This window comes from Meles meles, chromosome 3, assembly GCF_922984935.1.
Source record: "Meles meles chromosome 3, mMelMel3.1 paternal haplotype, whole genome shotgun sequence".
Classification (NCBI taxonomy): Eukaryota; Metazoa; Chordata; class Mammalia; order Carnivora; family Mustelidae; genus Meles; species Meles meles.
In genome coordinates, this window is record NC_060068.1 from 68,226,483 (window position 1) to 68,248,592 (window position 22,110).

The 22,110-nt window shown below is 39.9% G+C and overlaps 1 protein-coding gene across 1 annotated transcript in view; it reads right to left on the reverse strand.

The window, feature by feature from the left end:
- The window catches only part of ADGRV1 (adhesion G protein-coupled receptor V1), a 515,461-nt gene that overhangs the window by 49,881 nt on the left and 443,470 nt on the right, over positions 1-22,110 (reverse strand). The window contains exon 87 of the mRNA XM_046001147.1: positions 17,221-17,342. Coding sequence (XP_045857103.1) covers positions 17,221-17,342 — 122 coding nt within the window. The remainder of the gene's footprint in view (positions 1-17,220; positions 17,343-22,110) is intronic.

Here is a 22,110-nt window from a genome sequence, read left to right on the forward strand (position 1 = left end):
GGTTTTGTTTGGTAGAGATGACCTTTCTGTTTCTCTGACCTGACTTTTCCTAATAAAACACTTGATTTACATGGTTTAGAGGCATTAAAAAAAAAGAAGTGTGGATTCTGTCCAAAGAATAAAGTACTAAATTATAGTGTACTAACAGAAATCTACCAGTTGCAAAACACTGTGGCTTTTATCATTTATATATAAATAACAACATATTGAAGCACTTGGAAAAAAAAAAGATAAAATGAGGATTTTACAAGCACATCTTGTAAAACACATAAAAATTTGATGATAAATACAGCAAGTCCAGAAAATTTGCAACAAGGAGGCACCCATTCTTCAAGATATCTCTTGTATTTGCAGATTACAGCCATATTATGCTCCTCTAACATTTTTCTGATTATTTATTTATTTATTTGATAATTTATTTTTGAAGTGGAGCTCGTTGGTAAAGAGCAGAATGAAGAAGGGGTTCTGGCAGAGCAACCACAGTCAACTATTATAGTCCATAGGAACTTGACTATTCATCTATATTATATATACACACACACACACACACACACACACACACACACTACCGTACTATAGTAAGTATTCATTTACTTGTAGCATATTACTGAAGATTGCATACATATAAAATCATATTGGCACTTATGAGAGACATCCGAACCCTTTATCTTAGACCAGTCTATATTTGGAAATAAAACATAATTCTCAAAAGTATCTCACAGGAATACAATATGATATTGGAAAAACTTCTATAGGGATGACTGCTTAAATCTGTTTCAAGCAGAAACATTTCTAAAAGATGCTAAGAAATGTAAGTGTATATTGTTACGATTACAAAGATTGTTATGAATTAACTTATTACTAATGCAGTACTGTTGCAACAGAATAACGAAGAAGCAGATTCCTCATGGGCTCAGAAATGCCAGACCAAATTTACGTACTTGGTGTGAGCACTGAAAAGGGAGATATCCCTGTACAACCTCCCTTTTATTTTTACAGTGATTCTTCATGAAAGTGGGTAACTTAAGAACATATCATCTGTAATTCAGTAACATTTACAACTCTTACAAAATTTATTTAGTAAGACTATAGCCCCACTCTTTGTAATAGTTCTGGTTACCCCCAGACTGTTCTTCTCCCCGGCTTTGAAGGGGAAATGTATTTGAGGGCTTTTTGAGGAAAGATCATAGGTATCTTTATTCAATTTTAATCTGCCTATGAATCTTCATTTAAAAAAGAAAGAAAAATTCCTTTGAAAAACTTCCTTTTAGCAAATGTTCAGGTCGCTAATACAGCTGTAGTAATCAGATTATACAGTTCTAGTAAACTTTTCCCCTCCCCGCCCCCTGCACTGTTCCAAGGGAAATTCTTTAACTCTTGCTAGTGCTCAGATGGAGGTGAATATTCAATGATAAAATAAAACTCTTCAGTACAAAATGCTGCAACCACATCAACCAGCAAGAGGTGGCATGTATACTCAAAAAGGACAGAAAGCAGTGAAGCAAAAGGGAGACAATGATTTCTCAAGCATCCATGTCTTTACTTCATTTTAGGAGACCCGGGCACATTTGGGACAATTCCTGGATTGCACATAGCCGATGAATCCAAAGTTCCTGTCCCTTTTTTTTTTTGCAATTCCGTCATTTCAGATGGCCTATCCAGCCCCAGTTAGTGCTAAGTTTACCATGTTTTTGTCTTCACATAGGAATAGCCAATTAAGTGGAGAAAAATATAGCTAGAGACTTCAAGTGTTTTCCTAGAAAAATGTCAAGTGTACTGTGCATTTGCTGCCATGTTTATGCTTGGTTGATCGTCCCTGGGAGTTAATGTGTGTTATGGTCTTCAGACAACAGTGCAGTTCATGGGTGAGAGTATTTCTAAAGGTGTGGGAAACTCATTCTATTTGGTCTGGTTCAGATCACAATGCACATGGCTCCTGGGTCTCCTGGAACAGGCATCCTCCTAGGCGCTTAGAGCCTGGACCTTGCAATCCAGGGCTTAATTTTTTCAGCGCCCTGTCTTAGAGTGTGTCCTACATAAGATTTCTTCTGTCCAAAGAGGTCTATACAATATTTAAAAAAACAGACTAGCAACTGATCTAGGTGGCAGGCAGGTCAGCTGCAGCAGGAGCTGAAAGCCTGGGCTTTACAGAGTGGAGGGGACAGTCAGCGTCCAGAAGAGAAGGCAAGGAGGATGGATTTAGGGATCCACAGACACAACACCAACTCTACCTTTCTAGTAGAGCTTTTCCTGCCTTTGAGGGTAGGAGTCACGTTTCTTTGTTTGTCTGTTTCCATTTCCGTTGTCTCAGTGCTTACAAATGTCCTTAGTAAGTAATATGAACCTAACTTGCTAACTTGACTTGACACTCAAAGTCACTTCTATTAAAAGTGGCCTAATTAGAGAACTAGGAAAATGAAGTGTATAAGAACCTGTGGGGAGAATATTCACTGTGGAATCCTTGGTCTCATCAGGAGCCGGCTGTGTGATGCTGCTGCCCTCCAGCTCCCTCAGTAAAGATCTTCAACTAAGTCAAAGAGAGATTGTTCTCTGGGAGAACATGACTATAATGGCCCTCTGGGCTAAAGGAGATGAACATTTACTGAAATACCTTAATTTTTATATGTGAAAAGTAACCAAATAAGAATTCATGTTAATTTTGCTTATTTATGCATTTTCATTCATTTTGCTTTTTAAAGCATTTTAATTTAGCAACATTTTTAATTCAATAAGCATTTGTGGAGTAGGTAGTAAAAAACAGCCTTCTGCTATGGTAATCTGGGATAAGTAAACAATAAGAGGTGCTATGGTCTTCCAGCATTGCAAAGCCCAGTGGGGGAACTGATCATGGTATACAGAATTCCAGCTCATGAGTTACCAGGTGTGTGATCTTGCCTAAGTCGTTTAATTTCTCTAAGCCTCTGTTTCTCCATACGTAAAATGGCAAGAATAATACTCTCTACTTTGCAGGATTGTTGTAAAAATTCAATGTTAAAAGTACAATTCCACATAATAAGCACTTAAAAAATACCCGTTGTTATTGTTGTGGCTTTTATTATAATATATATTGAGCACAGAGGCACGGGGATGTGTGGTTTAACGTATACATACACAAATACATTTTAGATAGATGAATGCTCTTCAACGAATGAAGACACAATTTTCAGTGTTATGATATTGGTTCAAACAATAAGGTAAAAAAATATATATATATATAATCTACCATAGCACCACTGTACAATAAGAGTTCCCAAGACTGACAGAGAGCCTGAAGTATTGCCCCTACATGTTCCAAAATATTACAGGACAAAGGACAGAACATAATGAATAGATTTTATGCGAACATCATACTTATATAGTATCTACACACTGGGGTCTTGGAGCCAAATAAGATCTTGAGATGGTAGTTCAGTGATGTCATCAGGGTTCTAAACTGACAGAATGATCAGCATCAGAGAAACACTGCTAACTGATTTCAGACACACGCTAAGAAGATCTGGAGCTCAGGGTTTCTGTTCATGGGAAAATAATCTTCAGCTACATGCATACGCAATTATGGTGTCACATTAGGTACAGGAGGAAAGCAGTTAACGTCACTAAACACCTATTACATGCTGGAAACTTAAGATATATTTTGTTGATTTCCACAGATGCCTTGTAAAGTAAGTCATAGTCTCCTCATTTCAGAGAAATTAAAGAACTTGCCTAAAATCACAAAATTAAAAATTTGTGTTCCAAAGTATTTTAAACTATTTCATGTAATTTCTCAAGCTGAAGAGAACACTATTTAAAACATGTGCAGAGGAAAAGAGTGACACGGAATTGATTTATTCTGAAGGATAAAGAGAGAACTTCCTGGATCCATCTATCTAAAAAGATCTTTTTAAAAACTTCAGTTTAGATTTGAATCCATGCCATTTAAAACTTTTCTCATTAGGATTTTACTTGGCCTTTTTTTAAATCCATATTTTTGAGAAGGTAGAAGTATTTCCTAGAGCAGTAACCTTTTGGAACAGGCAACCTTTAGTTGCTCTTTGGTGTGGATTATCTGTTTTCCTCATTGGTTTATTTCAGTTTGTGAAATAAGTATGAAGATCTTACTTGTGCGTGCGTGCGTGTGTGTGTGATATACAAGACATAAAGTGCACCTTATCAGTTGACCTTAAGAAGTTCCAGGCACAGGGGTTCCTAGCTCAATTGGGAAGAGCATGCAACTCTTGAGATCAAGAAATCTAGCCCCACATTGGATACAGAGATTACTAAAATAATAATAATAATAATAATAATAATAATAAATATAAATAAAAAAAAAAGTTCCAGGCACAGACTTCCTCACCAGTGTTCCCAGGAGCACAGCATGGTGCGTGTGTCTGACAAGGTTATCCACTCCATACCTCATGACTTGCAGTAGCTCTACATATCTTCATTTATCAACATGCATTCAAACAGTGTTAAACATTTATTAGATATTTGTTGAAATAAATTTGCTGAGACTTTTGCTCCTGGCTCTGATGGAATTTATATCAGATTAACCCTCACTGAGTGCAATTCTACAATTAAGAGATGCACATATACAATAATAAAATAACACAAGCTGTAACAAAATAGCAAATGAAAGCCATCCAACAGCCACTACCTGAGGGGCCAAGATCCTGTACAGAAGCAAATCCCATGGAGCCTGGAGCCCTACGTTCATTGCCTTCCCCCACCTTTCCCCCTTTTAGGGAATTTTCCAGTTCAAAGTGAGCTGCCTTGAGGCAAAACAGAAAGTCGCAACGGGGGCTTGCAGCAATGACTAGGTTGGGGGACACAAAAAATAGGGTTCAAATCTACTAAGGCATCTAGAACTTGAGGGGCCAAGATTCCAAAGCACAAGGGAACTACAAAGCCATCTGCCAGTTCCAAAACTGCCTATGTGTGGGATGAAAGGCTAAGAAGCTGCTTGAGTACGGTGCCCTGGAGTCTAAAAAAGCCAAGCAGAGAATGCAGCAGTCTCACAGCCGCAGAGAATGAAGAAACAGAGTCCAAAGACTGCCCCAGAGGCGGAGCTCCAGTTAATACAGGAGGTTTTCAATTCAGTCCCTTGGATCCCCCAGGCAAACTTTTGCTTTGCCCCAAGAGAGGGGACAAACCATAAACAGACTGACCATCACAAAGCCTGATGAAAGCCAGGTTCTACTGTACCCAGGGAATTTCCCTGGGAAAAGCTTTTTGGCCCACATATCTGTTTTTCTCGTTTGCATGCTCTTGGGAGGGTCTGTGCTCTCCAGTCCTACCATCCCCACCAAACCCTGCAGTCTTGCAGTAAGCTTACATCACTCACGTAAGTTACCTGCTAGAACATGAAGGCATTTGCCACACACTTTTTAAAGCCGATGAGTGACTACAATGGAGCTTTGGCACCTGCATGAAGGGAGTACCTAGGAGTGTGTGCATGAGATCATTCATGGGGAGAATCAGCCGCTTTAGAGAGGATTTAAAGGCTAAGCTTACAAATCTCTTCTCTTTGCCTCTCGTTTGTCTTTATATAGTTCCTGAGATAACCATTACTTTTTGCCCATTTATTCTTTTATAGCATTTTGTATTTATAAAACATGCAGTTTACAAAGTATGTACATATGCAATTTTTTTTCCTTTCCTTTTTTTTTTTTTTTTTTTTTGAGAGAGAGAGGGAGCATGGGTAGGCAGGCAGAGACAGAAGAGAGAGAGAGAGAATGAATCTCAAGCAGGCTTCATGCTGGGCCAGATCCCAGGACCCTGAGATTTTGACCTGATCGCAGGTCAAGCCCGCTAAGCCACCAGAGCTCCCCACAAATTACATCTTTATACATAAATTTTTACATAATCCTTAGGACAAAATTCGGGACATTTTTGAATTTTACCTTCATTTGAAAGTAGGTAACTATAACTCAGAGATGTCAAGTCATTTGGTAGAATAGTGGTCTCATGACACTTAACTACATGCTCATTCCACTGCATCCGGAAGCTCAACATTGAATTTTACCATAAAATATGCATAGAAAATGTATTTACAAATAAATGTATTGTTCTCACCCCAATATTTGAGTATTATAAGAGATAATAAAGTTTTAGACTCTGGAAAAATTATGAATTACACTAAGGCAAAGAACCGGGGTGCCTGGGTGGCTTAGTCAGCTAAGCGTCTGCCTTCGGCTCAGGTCATGATCCCAGGATCCTGGGATCAGGTCCTGTATCAGGCTCCCACTCTGTGGGGAACCTGCTTCTCCCTCTTTTTCTGCCTGTCATGCCCCTGCTCATGCTGTCTCTCTGTTAAATAAATAAAGTCATTAAAAAAAAAAAAAGAATCCAAATGATGAGGTGAAAAATGGCCCTAAATGGTCCCCGTTTGCTTTCCTCTCCCAGAACTGTTGTAAGAAAAGGAGGTCTGTCACGTGTTTACTCTAATTCTTGTATGATTGCTATTTCAAGGACGAGAGTATGCTAGATCTTTTCACTGGTAAGATAAGGTCCCACACAGTCCAGGAAAACATGCTACATGGTTGAAATGCAAAAAATAAATAAACAAATAAATAAATAAAAAATAAAAGGAAAAAAAAGTGGTCACAGAGGGCACAGAGAAAACTGAAATGGAAGCATTAGTGCTGGAGAAATGGAGGCACCTCTTGCTTTGCAAGGATAGAGCCAGGTGTCAAAAGATAGATTATACAATCCTTTCCTTACTAAAGCTGTATTCATGGAAGACACCCACTGGCAGGTCAGACCCTGACACTTTTATTTACAGAATCTAGTACAAACAAAAGTAAAAATCCTGAAGTCTGTTCAAAGAGCCCTGCCTGGCCCGTCACCGGTGTAACGAGGAGGCAATATTAAGACACTGTCACTCATTGTCAAATAGAGTCAAGAAGTTTACTACAGGAAAACACAAAGAAGTTTCACAAGCCCAGATGTTATGGAACATTAGACAGTGGCATGACCTAATCAAGAGAATTTAAATACACCTCCTTGTCTTAGCTTCTGTATATTTATTCGTAAACTTATAGAAATGTTCGGGATGTTTTGAAGAGCACACCAGGCATTCATTAGTCTCCGCATGTCTCGCTACAAAATGAGTAAAGCCTTTTTTTTTTTTTTCTTTTCTTTCTCCTCACTGAACTTAACATGGCTCTGGGATAAATCAATGAGAGTCCCAACCTCCCCTGGCTTCAACATGTTTATTCCAGGGTTTTCTGGGAAGATTGCTTTTCCACTCTTCATGAATAGTTCATGTGCTAGTCTCCAATGGAAACAAAGTGACATTTCTTATTACTGTTGGCTGTTGGAAAGCAATTGCAAAGGGAGTGCCTTGAAACAATTAGTCTTCTGTAACTGATTATTTAACAATGTGTATTTCCCAAGAGCTGTTTATCCTCAAAAGGAAGCAGCCAAGACTAAATATGTACTGTATCTAAGCAGACACCTGCACTGAACCCCTCTGGATGCTAAATAGGAATGCTCACAGAACATTAAAGGAGGATTATTAATTTTCTATTCCAATTGCAATGAACTTTGTTTTTGTGAACAAAGAAACATGTTCCAGTTCTTATGATAACTCAAGGATTATTTTCATTTGGGAAGATTTCGGCATTAAAGAAGGCTTTAGTTTTGGGGCGCCTGGGTGACTCAGTCAGTTAAACGTCTGATTTTGGCTCAGATCAAGATCTCAGGGTCTTGAGACTGAGCCCACATGGAGCTCATCATCGGGTTATACACTCAGCATGGAGTCTGGAGTCGGCTTGTCCCTCTCTCTCTTTCTGCCCCTCCCTCCACTTGTGTTCTCTCTCTCAGATAAATAAAATCTTTTTTAAAAAGGCTCTAGGGGCATCTGGGTGGCTCAGTGGGTTGGGCCTCTGCCTTCGGCTGGGGTCATGATCTTGGGGTCCTGGGATCGAGCCCCGTGTCGGGCTCTCTGCTCAGTGGGGAGCCTGCTTCCCCCCCTCTCTCTGCCTGCTTCTCTGTTTGCTTGTGATCTCTTTCTCTGTCAAATTAAAAAAAAAAAAAAAGGCTCGGGGCGCCGGGGTGGCCAGTGGGTTAAAGCCTCTGCCTTCGGCTCAGGTCATGATCCCAGGATCCTAGGATCGAGCCCCGCATCGGGTTCTCTGCTTAGCAGGGAGCCTGCTTCCTCCTCTCTCTCTCTCTACCTGCCTCTCTGCATACTTGTGATCTCTATCTGTCAAATAAAAAAACAAAATCTTTTTTAAAAAAAGGCTCTAGTTTTAAAACTGAAATTTAACATATAAAACAAGAGGTACATGGGAAAGCAAGGAAGGAAGAAAGAAGGAGAGAGGGATGGAAAGAAAGAGGGGGGAGAAAAAAAACACTTTTTCTGTATTAAAAGATGTATTGTATGTTCAAAGCACTCTAGTCGCCATCAAAAAAAAAAAAAAAACAAAAAAAAAACCAAAAAACAAACAAACAAAAAAAACAAACACCAAAAAACAAACCAATAAAAATGTAGAAGAAATGGTTTCCACCTTTGAGTTACTTATTTCCTGGCCACTTAGTTGTTTAAAGACATGGGGCTAGGAATAAATATGATTTTAACCAGCTGATCTTAAATTTGAACACAGGCTATATATTTTTAGTTACAGACTCCATGTTGTGACTCCCTTCTCTGAAACAGCAAGTGGTTCAAATACTACCAGGGAACATCTCAGGAACATCTCGAGACCAGATGCTTGTATAAACGAACATGTAAAAGCCAGTTACAGAGAGACAGTCAAACGGGACTCTGAACAATGTCATCTCATAATTCACATACTGAGAAGTGTAATATCCCAATACTATGTAAAGTTCTGCTCCCTTGCCAGCTTATGCATTCCAAGTATGCACTTCAGTTTTTGGAAAGGTTCTTCTATGTATATGAATATTCTCCAAAAACTTGTTTTCCAGCATCTTTAAGAAGCTCATGCCTGATATTGCTGGCTACCCTTATTATCCTACATGGGATTCCCTACACATGTAAAAAAGCTGTTAGTCCGTGAGAAAGTCCTGGAAGAAAATTGCAATAAACGTTGTATTTAAGTCATTCAGGTTAAAAACAGAAAATACTTCGGAATGTAATTAAGCTGGGCATGATATGCAAAATGTTTAATGAATGTGGCGCAGACACTGACCAATCCGGACGGCCACAGGACTAGAGCTGGAGTTAGGTTCCTGGAGGCTCCCTGTCTGGCCAAGCATTAGTCTTTTAGCTGCTGGAAGTCTGGGGATGCTCCTAGCTTAAGTGGCTAGAAACCGGACACACGCACGGAGTTAAAACACTAGCTATTTCAATACTTTCACAACTGATAGGGTTGGAGCAGCGCCTACCAGCTGAGTATCAAGGTTGGTGATTACTCCCATTATCGTCACACAGTTTGGATATACCTTCAACTAAACAGTCTAAGAAAGCTGTAATGTATAAACATTAGCACAAATCTTAGAAATAACATTTTAATAATTCACTTTTTAAAAAATAATGGCTATTGGATGAATGGATCAGGGAATCAGAAAAATATTAAACATACTAAACATGGTCTCTTAGGAATTTCTTGCGGAGGATACAGAGACATTGGTTAGATAACAGATACCAAGGATATTCATAATAAACGGAGGTTACACAGATGAAGTATCCCAGTGGTTTGACAATGGCTGTTTTTGGCCTTGCCCAAACTTACATGAATGAACAAGAAAATTTAGAAAATATATATAGTGGATATCTGTTAAATTAGCTTACCTACCATTGTTGCACTCCTTTTATTGATAAAAGCATTCTTTGCTCTGCTGGGAATTCCACTCTATGTGGTTTTGTGAGATCGATCAGATCAATTCAACTTCTTCTACCAATGGAGTCTGCTCATGACCAAGTCCCGGCCAGAGTATCTGTCACCATGTGACTGGTTTCTTCATTGGCTGTGATCCAAGGTGAGGGTAATTTAAGTTCTACATAGGATTTTCCTATTAGAGAATAAGGGCTAGAAAGCTGGCAGGAGGGGAGTCTTGCACTGGTGTGGCCACCACGGTCACTAAGATTATTAAGCGATAAAAATAATCGCAGACATATTTAGAATGATAATTTTTCTTAACCTCACTTTGCATTTGTATCCATCAAGCATTATAAAGTACTGCATATACATTTTCTTAAAGGCTCAAATGTATTAGATGGTTGGAAGCTCACCTTTGAATCTTCAGAGAGTGAAAAGAAATTCCTGATAATATTTCAAGTGATTAGGATTCCCTTTTTTAAAAAAAAAAAACTACTGGGACTAAATATATATGTGTATATATATAACTTTTTCATAGCAAAGGAAACCACCAACAAATCAAAACAAAACAAAAAACCCCAAACTACTGAATGAGAGAAGATATTTGCAAATGATATATCAAATAAGCAGTTAATATCCAAAATACATAAAAACTTATACAACTCAACACCCCCCCCAAAAAAACACAATCTGATTTAAAAATGGGTAGAGCAAGATATCCTTTAACAGATGAATGGATAAAGAAGATGTGGTCCATATATACAAAGGAATATTACTCAGCCATCAGAAAGGATGAATACCCACCAATTACACTGACATGGACAGAACTGGAGGGGATTATGCTAAATGAAGTAAGTCAAACAGAGAAAGACCATTATCATATGGTTTCACTCATATATGGAACATAAGGAATAGAGCAGAGGACCACAGGGGAAGGGAGGGAAAACTGAAGTGGGAACAATCAGAGAGGGACACAAACCATGAAAGGTTTTGGACTCTGGGAAACAAACTGAGGGTTGCAGAAGGGAGGGGAGTGGAGGAATGGGGTAATCAGGTGATGGGTATTAAGGAAGGCACATGATGTGATGAGCCCTGGCTGTTATAAACAGCTAATGAATCACTGAACACTACACCAAAAATTAATGATGTTCTATATGTTGGCTAATTGAACTTAGTTTAAAAAAAATGGGCAGAGGACTTGAATAGATTTTTTTCAAAGAAGACATAGAGATGACCAATAGACACAAGAAAAGATAGGTAACATCACTAATCATTAGGGAAATGCAAGTCAAAACCACGGTCAGATATCACCTTATGCCCATCAGAATGGCTGCAATGAAAAAGGCAAGAAGTAACAAGTGTTGGAGAAGATGTGTAGAAAAAGAAACCATCATATGCTGTTGGTGGGAATAGACACTGTGGAACACAGTAAGGAAGTTCCTCGAAAAATTAAAAATAGAAATAACATATGACCCAATAAATCCACTTTGGGTATTTACCCTAAGAAAACAAAACACAAATTTGAAAGATATACACACCCCTATGTTTATTACAGCATTACTTACAATAGCCATGGCATGGAAGACCTACATGCCCATTGATGGACAAATGGATAATGAAGTGTAGTATCTACATACATGAAATATTATGCTGTCTTAAAAAAGGATGATATTATGCCATTTGTGATAACATGGATAGACCTAGGCAGTATATGCAAAGTGAAATAAGGTAGACTAAGAAAGATAAATGCCATATGAATAAACAAACAAACAAATAGTAGAATCAGACCTATGAATACAGAAAACGAACTGATGGTTGCCAGAGAGGATGGGAGAGGAAGGACGGGCAAAATGGGTTAAAGGGAGTGGGAAATATAGACTTCCAGTTCCAGAATGAAGAAGTCACAGCAATGAGAGGCACAGTGTAGAGAACACAGTCAATGATACTGTAATAGTCTTGTATGGTGACAGTAGTTACACTTGTGAGCACAGCATAATGTGTAGAGATGCTGAATCACTGTGTTATGCACCTAACTAATGTAACATTGTGTGTCAACTACACTCAAGTAAAAAAAACAAAAACATTTAAAAAATATTCTCCTTTGGGAGCACCTGGCTGCAAAATTAGTAAGTCATATGACTCTTGAACTTGGGCATGAGTTTGAGCCTCACATTGTGGGTAGAGTTTATTTGAAAAAAAAAAAAAAAATTCTCTCTTAAAAACTGTGTCATATAATAAATATTTAAAAATTCAGAATATTATAAAAATATCTATTATCTATTAGTCTTTGAGCATCTATCATACATTAATAGTCTGGATAAAAAAAATGAGGCAGTAATCTCCTCTGGGCAAAATACAGTAGCCAAGCATAAGATATATACTTTGGTGGTTGCAGGTATTGACAAAAGCCAGTTAAAAAACATACAAAGGCCAGTGCAAAAAAAAAAAATAATAATAATAATAATAACCATTAAGGCTTCATGGGACATACTTGGAAGATCTTACTACTATATAGTCACATTCCATGAAAATGCCTAAGTTGAAGACATGAAGCAGTTTATAAACCAAATGAAACCTAGTAAATGCTAGTGAAATCATATATTTTTTAAAGATTTTATTTATTTGACAGAGATCACAAGTAGGCAGAGAGGCAGGTAGAGAGAGAGAGTGGGAAGCAGGCTCCCTGCTGAGCAGAGAGCCTGATACGGGACTTGATCCCAGGACCCTGGGATCATGACCTGAGCCGAAGGCAGAGGCTGAACCCACGAGCCACCCAGGCGCCCCTGAAATCATATTTTTAATTGATTTAATTGATTCCTTTTAGGAATGATTCACTGAGCACTGGTACCAGGAATGTACTCATTGCTTCAATAGTGCCACAAAGATGGAATAAAGCTCATTACATGTGGATTTGAAACGTTTTTGGTTTTTATACTTAGCTTTAAGTTCCTCTAAGAAATAGACCATAATGATTTCTTTTACATCTCTGCATGAAATATCATTTAATGCTCAACAGTTCTCTGTTTCTTAAGATTTTATTCGTCAGAGTGAGAGCACAAACAGGGGGAGCGGCAGGCAGAGGGAGAAGGAGGCTCCCACTGAGCAGGGAGCCTGATGTGGGACTTGATACCAGGACTCTGGGATCGTGATCTGAGCCAAAGGCAGACGCCCAACCAACTGAGCCACCCAGGTGTCCCTAAATAAATCTTAAAAAAAAAAAAAAAAAAAAAAAAAAGATTACTGTTAGCTAACAAGCATAGACTCTCAAATGCTTTATAGGATGCCTGCAGAGTAAATTCCCAGGACTCTGGGATCGTGACCTGACTGGAGCAGATGCTTAACAGACTGAGCCACCCAGGCATACTGCAATAGTTCTCTTTTACTAAAGAGCTCAACAGACTTTTTTGGTGTAGGTAGTTGGATAATTTACGCTGGCTACCATTTCTACCTTAAGGTTTACATTTCTGTACTTACTGCTGAGTGGTTCAGTCACTGATTTCAGGTGTCTAACCTCCACTGAAGCCCCATGGTTTCCTCTATAAGCGGTCCGTCTCATGACCATCTTCCAACCCACCATAGTTTGCTATTTACTTTCTGCCTAGAAGCTGCTCCATACCTTTTACTGTTTTTAGCTCAAGCTTTCAACCCATTTTTCTCAGCAAATGTCCTGGCTTCCTGACTTCCAGAGAAAAGAGAGGGCATTAGATGCAAATTCCAACTTCCCACACTTCCAGCTTTAAAGTGGTTTTTCCATGTTTACCTTTTCTTCCCTCCTTCCCTAGCCTGAGAAAGAAATACCTCTCCTCCGCCCTCCATCCCTTATTCTTCCTGCCCTGTCTGTGATCTGGCCACAGCAGAGTCTTTCCTCCACTTGTCAGTTTCTCCTTCTTTGTTAGTTATTTTCACAAGTAAAACAAAACAAATCTCCTTTGAATTAGTCAAACATCTTTCCTAAGCTATTCCTTTCTCTTTATTCTCCTTAAACTTCTTGAATAAAGGTAACTGTTCCTTATATGTGAAGTTATATACAATTGCTTTATATTTGTTATGCCCCTTAATTAAATCACACCATAATCCTAAGTAGTGTTTATTCCCATTTCATAGATGAAGTAAGTAAAAGTAGAAAACAATTTGTATCCATGACTCAGCCGGAGTCAACCAGATAAGATGCTTTACTACAACACTGGTTCTCAGACTGTGGTTCCTAGACCAGCTGAATCAGCATCATCTGGGAACTTGTTACAAAAGCACACTCTCAGGTCTACCCAGACCTACTGGATCAGGAAGTCTGTGTTTCAGCCAGCCGTCCATGTGATTCTGATGCAAACCACAGACAGGGAGCACTGCACTAGACCACACTGCCCTCAGCTCTTATCCTATTTATCTTCGCTACACTTGACAGACTTTGTATTGTTTTCTTTCGAAGCTTTCTTTTCTACCAGCAGCTCCAAACTGTTCTAACCTGGTTCCGTTTCATTAACAATCTCTTTCACTAGCTCTCTTCCAGTACCTAGTTAACTAAAATATTGGTAGCCTTTGTCTTTTCTTTTTTAAGATTTTATTTATTTGTCAGAGAGAGGGCAAGAGAGAAAGAGAGAGAGAGAGAGAGAGAGAGACAGAGAGAGAGAGAGAGAGAGAAGGCGCACAAGCAGGGGGAGTGACAGGCAGAGGGAGAAGGGAGAGGGAGAAGCAGGCTCCCCGCTGAGCAGAGAGCTGAACGGGACTCTGATCCTAGGACCCTGGGTCATGACCAAAGCTAAAGGCAGATGCTAAACTTACTGAGCCACCCAGGCACCCCTAAAATATTGGTAGCACTACTAATCTCTCCCACATCTTACCAAATCACCAAACTTACTGCATATTTCCTAGAACCCTGTGCTGGATCTGATCTTCATGTTGACTTAAGGTGTGGGGTCCCAGGCATTTGCCTTGAGCCAGGCATTTGTTTGTCTTTCTTTCTGATTTTATTTATTTATTTATTTATTTGAGAGAGGTGAAGAGAGAGAGAGTGCGGGAGGAAAGAATCTCAAGCAGACTCTGCCCTCAGCATAGAGCCCCATCCCTCAACCCTGAGATCCTGACCTGAGCTGAAATCAAGAGCCAACACGGTCACCCAGATGCCCTAAATTGTTCTTTCGTATTCTACATTCCTACATTTCATCGGCAAACCAAATTGCATTGATAGTTACCTCTACAGCCTCAAACTTGTCACCTACTTTCTATTCCCAGGTATGGCACCAGAGCATTATGGGCTGGAATCTGATAGTAGCCCACCCAACCAGAGATGTTCCACATTTCAATACCCTCCTAACTGTTTCCAGCTACCTTTCTAAAAAGTAGTATAAGCATGTCATTCTTTTTTAAAAGATTTTATTTATTTATTTGACAGACAGAGATCACAAGTAGGCAGAGAGGCAGGCAGAGAGAGAGGAGGAAGCAGGCCCCCTGCTGAGCAGAGAGCCCGATGCAGGGCTGGATCCCAGGACCCTGGGATCATGACCTGAGCCCAAGGCAGAGGCTTTAACCCACTGAGCCACCCAGGCGCCCCTAAGCATGTCATTCTTAACCAACATTTAAAATATTTAAAAACTCACAAATCATAAGAAGCAAATCAGAACGAAACAAACAAAAACTCCAACTCTGATGGGCTTCCCACTGCTTAAAAGCTGAAGTTTAACATCTCATCCCCAGCACGGTAACGTGGCATGAGTTCAACGTACCATGTCTGTGTCTGCTCCCAGGGTTACCTTCCTAACTGCAAAGCTCTTCTTCTTCCCACCCCCATCCCAGCTCTTTGTTAAATCTTGGCAAGATATATCACTTTCCCTTTGCACTGCCCAGGCTAATGCTGTTTATCTGCCTGAAATACCCAACTCTAACCAAACACTCTTCACTTAGTTAATCAGCATTAAAGGTGTCACAAACTCATGGGAAGGTGAAATGAATGAATGCAGTCGATCACGTCTTATAAGGTCACATGCCCCATCTCAAGGGGGCAGCATCTACTTAGGACTGGAGAACTGCTGCCAAGCAGGTACTGCCATTAAAGAAAAGTCAGAAATTCAAGTTTTTATGTGAAATTTCTCAATTTTAAAGGTCTGCCACAAATACTAAATTATTTAAAACACTGTTCAGGACCCACTGTTGTGGGTCCACCAAATAATACATCTGCAAGCTGTCAGTGGGGACCTTGGTGCTGGCTCCCCTAGGTCTTAGGGACTCAAAGGTGACCAGACAGGGCCTCTGACCTGAATGGCTCACTTCTGGGGCTCATCTCAAAGGCCAGGACAGGTGGGAATAAACAGGCCCTTCACTCAGCTCTTAACAACATTTTGTTTGCACAGCACCTGCCACAGTGTACTCTCACTAGTGACTGTTTACTCTCTTGAATCATCACATTCTCGAGAAGCAGGCCTGTCACCTTCATGCTGGTACGGGAAGCACTAACACAGTGTGCTAGGAGCAGGCACCTGATTCTCACTATGGCTATAAAGAGATGTCTGTGCATCTACTTGTGTCAACTTGATGCCAAACTTCCAAGTTACTTGGTATTTTTGCCCTTCCTAAATCCATATTATGATTTGAATAGGCATCCTGCTGGAAGAGAAGGTTTCGCTAACTAAATCATCACCTTTAAATTAAACCGAAATATGCTTTGAGTCTTATTTTAGTTGTATGCTATCATCCTAATGGGTTTTTCTACACATGTTCCTGGCAAGATGGTGGTCAAAAGAGGGACTTGAGTTTAGAGATATCTTTGGTAAATTCAAGAAATTATTTTTGTCCAGGACAGACCTTTTCACTTTGGAAAATAAGGAAAATGAGTTCACTTGTTCCATTTGTTAATTTCAGGGTACAACTTTTTTCCATTTTAACAAAAGCACTAAAAAAGTCAGCTTTAATTTTTGCTCCAGTTATATAATTTCTAGTTATGCTATCCAAGCACGCTCACAAAACTAATTTAAGCTGGGCATTGCCAGACTTAGAGGATGTCAATCATTTTTCAGTGAACCAAAACACTCTCATTTCACTAAACACCAGACTTAAGAGTGGACTGCTTGAACACTGGTGTCTATTTCACTCCTCAATTGATCTAACTTCTAGATACAGCCACCGTCCAGATATGTGCACAGGTCCTCCATGGCTACCACCTGAAAAGTTTATAAACATCAATCCTGCTGAAAGAGAAATATGTTTCTGTAGTTACCTAGATATTCTCTAAATAAAGGAGGGTCAATATTTTATGTCTTTTCTATCTGTGTAATCAGCAAGTTAGAAGCCCAACCGTATTTCAGTTATTAAAGATTTAACCCCCCCATCATTTTATTCTACAACTCTGCATGATGTGTTTAAGAATTCATCTATGAGTTGACACTTGATTCCTTGACATTGAAACTCCATGTCCTGTGTTCACTAGGATACATGTGTGCCATCAATAACCAGATTGTAAGCTTACCTGCAGACTGTTGAAAATGACAAAGAGGACCAACATCCAGAAGTGTCTGTAAGCCATGTGCAGGCCTCCCCAAAGCCATGTCACAGAAATCAGGCCAAAGAGATACAAAACCAGTGGAATTTCTAGAAATTTAAAAAAAAAAATTTTTTTTTGAGCTTTGGTGTACTGCATAGTCACACATACACACAGATTCATATTGGCTCTCTTCTTGTGATACTTCTTCTTGTGTATGCCGAAGTACCCATTTTAAAAGAACAGCCTTGGAAATCCCATTCTTTTGCCAGAGAGGAGAAGGCACGTTGCTGAGTCTACATTCTTTCTGTTTTGCTGGTAGGCAGGGGGGTGGGGAAGAATGAGAACTGTGCCTCTCCTAGACTACCACCTGCTGGACAGTTCAGGAAGCGCCATGAACAACTACAGTGATGGAATCACATTTCAATCCCAGGTAAATCCCCTTGAAGAGCTCTCCACCAGGAAGAGGCAGGCAGTGGTGTGTTCCGAAATTAATAGTTTAACTGCACTTTTTAAAAATTTATTTAAAGATTTTATTTATTTACTTGACAGAGAGACAAAGATAGAGAGCGAGCACAAGCAGGCAGAGAGCGGCAGGCCCAGGGAGAGGGAGGAGCAGGCCCTTAGCTGAGCAGAGAGCATGAGGCAGGACTCGAAGCCAGGACCTGGGGATCATGACCTGAGCTGAAGGCAGACGCTTAACTGACTGAGCCACCCAGGTGCTCCTAACCCGACATTTTAAAATAGAAATGATACAAATACTAGTTTGTCTATCATGGCAAAGGATATACTCATCTCTCTCTCTCTCTCTCTTTTTAACAGAAAAGAAACCAAACTTTATAGCTAACATTAGAGCAAAGATGAAGTGATGGGTTTGCAATCGCCAACACTAAGTTTAGTCTATCCATTGTTTCTCAAGCAATTTATTTCAGTAGTTTTCAGGACAGATTTCTTCAGGGCCAAGGACTTCATTACCCTTGTCTTTTGTCATTGACATGTGCATTATAGAATAACCTTAAAAGGGGGATTTTAACATTGAAATGACAAGCTATATAAGATTTGGAAAGCGAATCAGATCATAGCAGCTACAAATAAGCACATTTTAAGCTGTTGAAAGACATCAGGATGGACCACACTACTGACAACTCTTAGGACAGACCTCAAGGTCCATATACGCCCACCATTACCATTTACTGCCTGGAATCTACATGTACTCTGGAAATCAGAAGAATTAAATAACCCAACCTTAGCAATTTAAAGCTTTTATTTTGAAACATTCTTGACCTTTTAGAAGAGCCGCCAGTGCAGTTTGACAACACAGGTTTGTTTTCTTAATGAACCACTGAAAAGTTGCCAACTGAATCCTGCATCACTCTCTGAATACTCTATGTTTTAATATATTTTTAAAGTAACATTTTTAAGTTTGTTATTGTTATTATTAGTAGTAATTTCTACACCAAACATGTAGCTTGAACTCAGAACCCCCAGATCAAGAGTCGGACACTTAACTGACTGAGCCACCTGGGTGCCCCTCCTCTCTGAATACATTAATGTATATTTTCTACAAAGACACAATGGGACCATCAAATCAGGCAATTAATGCTGATCTATTACTGCTATCTTCAGATCGCACTCAAGATTTGTCCATTGTTTCCATCACCTCCTTTGTAGCAGAAAGGTCCGGCTGACACGCTTCTACAATCTTCTTTAATCCCACACACTGCACCTGTGTGTACTTGGCTTTTAAGACTGACACTTTTGAAGACTACCAGTCGGTTTTCCCTGTAGAGTGTCCTTAAATTTGAGTTCATCTGATGTTTTCCTGTGATTCAGATTATAAAGTTTGGCAGAAATCACAGAAGGGAGGCTGGGCTCTTTTTATAGCATTCTGTTGGGTAGCACAAAAATTCGATTTGTCCCATGACTTGGGCGACTCATTCAGGTCACTTGATTAAGGTAGTGGCTGCATACGTCTCCACTGTGAAGTCAGTCTCTTTTCCTTTGTGATTATTAATTATTCATGTAGGATTACTTTGAAACTGGATAAATACCTTTTTCCTTATTGAATGTTTAATTTACTCGTTTATTTATTTTTAAAACATGGACTCACATGTACTTAATGGGTTACTGTCCATGATTTTCATGTTGATGTCCCAAATTATCCTAAATTTGACTAATGGGAGCCCTGGCAAGATGGCTTCTGAGCCTTTTGTTATGTCCTCATCATTCTGTAAGTACTTGCTTGATTTCTGGTCCAACAAGATGTTCCTTTCTTTCTTTTTTTTTAAAGATTTAATTAAATTAATTAATTTATTTATTTGGCAGATCACAAGTAGGCAGAGAAGCAGGCAGAGAGAGAGGAGGAACCAGGCTCCCCGCAGAGCAGAGAGCCTGATGTGGGGCTTGATCCCAGGACCCTGGGATCATGACCTGAGCCAAAGGCAGAGGCTTTAACCCACTGAGCCACCCAGGCGCCCCAATGGTCCAACAAGATGTTTCAAACTCATCTTGTACTTTCCCTGATCCAGTTCTGGTTTCTTTTTGGGGAGAATGGCATTTAGAAACCAAGACTGGGTGTTAGGTATGCTCATAATTATTGGGCTGTTTTTGCCCCTAAACCTTCTCAGCAGACAGAGCTAGAGAATATACGGAGGTTCACATATGAACGCACACAAGCATCTAGATCTTTACATCTAGATCACTGGATCTATCTCGATGTAATGAACATCAGGACCAGGTCACACCAATACATCTAATTTCAATCTAACACCACAAGGTTAATTCTAATTTCCTTTCTTTTAATTTTCGTAAATCTCTTATCTGTTGTTAAGAAATCTATTTCTCAGGCACCTGGGTGTCTCAGTGGGTTAAGCCTCTCTGCCTTTGGCTCAAGTCATGATCTCAGGTTCCTGGGATAGAGTCCCACATCGGGCTCTCTGCTCAGTGTGGAGCCTGCTTCCTCCTCTATGCCTGCTTGTGGCCTCTCTCTCTCTGTCAAATAAATAAAATCTTAAAAAAAAAAAAAAAGAAATCTATTTCTCATTATTCTTAATATATTTACCTATTTGATCAACTGCCCTATTTGATTGTGACCAGTCTCCTGGTGCTGTCATCTCCTCCCTCGCACACGTGGGTTCTGACACCACATGTGGGGCTGTATCGTCCCCCCCACCCCCCATAGATGTCCCCCTCGCAATGAACGAGATTCCTGCTCTCCATTCTTCAACACCTTTCTGTAGATGGTAACTGTGAGAATGGCTTTAGGATGGGATTCTTTGGGGAGGGAAGGGAAAGGAAAAGCACTAGAAGAGAAAGGAGGGAAAGGGAATGGGGTAGGGGAGGTGGAATAGGGAAACTGAGCATTCTTTCCTTTTTTTGAGGAGAAAAAAAGGTTTAAGAGGACCCTGTGCTGGTATTTTCCCAAATAGGCCCTTCATAAAGAATATAGAATTGTCTGAGTTATTATTATAACTTCACAGAGAAAATAAGAATAATATAAGACACAGTCTGGGACACCTGGGTGGCTCAGGCAGTTAAATGCCTTCGTCTCAGGTCATGATCCTGGGGTCCTGGGGTGGAGCCCCACGTTGGGCTCCCTGCCCTCCTTCCTCTGCCTGCTGCTCCCCCTGCTTGTGCTCGCTCTCCCTCTCTCTATCAAATAAATAAATAAAATCTTAAAAAAAAAGACACAGTTTATACAGATGAATAATTCCTTTGTCATTAATGCCTTGCAGCAGAACAGGAAAGAATATATTTAAGATTTATTTAAATTTTATAAAAATTTATTTTTGTTTAATGAAATCATACAATTTGATGAAAGGCCAGAGGCTCATTTTTACTTATGACAAGATACCCTAATATTTAGGAAACTTCCTGTGCTATGCTCATTAAATTTTTTAAAGATTAGATATCAAGTCTGGCAGTTGCATTCTTTGTTCCCACTGTGTAAGTACAAAATTCTATTTATGGCTCTGTGCAGAGTACAAAAGGACATGCGTATTTTGCATGAACAACTAGGAGCCCGATTTTCAAAATTTGGCCCGCATGTTCCTCTAACGTGCTTAGAGCCAAACAAGTGCTGTGTGCTGACAAAGCTCAGCGGGAGAGCCAAGAGAGCATACTGGGACTGACTAGAAACACCCATGGCCTAGGTTTCTCTGGAACTCCGCAGAAAAGCGTGGTAGCTTGGCACCCCGGACCAGAAACTCTGCAAGGAAGAAAGCCAGTCATAAATAACTCAGTATATTGAACAATAGAATCCAGGCTGGTTTCCCAGCAGTATAACAATGATGAGTACACAATTTCAGATAGAAGAAACATATCCAGAGACACGTGCAGATTTTGTGGGCCTGAAGTTTATAAAACTTGCAGAGGCTAGTTTAAAAAATTAGAATTGCCAAAGCAAAATTAGGTATCAACTCTTAGAGGGGATTTATGCAAGGGAGAGGCCCTAAAACTTAACCTTCATCAGCTTTATGGCTAATCCACCACTGAGCAGGTACCTTTATCCTCTTTGGGGCGTAGAGTAACTACCACAGGAGAAGGGCTGTTCCAGAGTGGGTGCCGGTGATGAAGGGGGAGGGGTGTGTTGTTGTTTAACAGCTACTGTGATTTCCATTCGGCACAATGAAAATTAGTACTACACTTAATGAAAATCCTATCAGTTTCCTAGAGGTCAAGTCCCATGTTGGGCATGGAGCCTACTTAAAAATAAATAAATAAGAGGTGCCTGGGTGGCCTCTGCCTCTGGGTTAAGCCTCTGCCTTCGGCTCAGGTCATGATCTCAGGGTCCTGGGATCGAGTCCCGCATTGGGCTCTCTACTCAGCAGGGAGCCTACTTCTCCCCTCTCTCTCTGTCTGCCTCTCTGCCTACTTGTG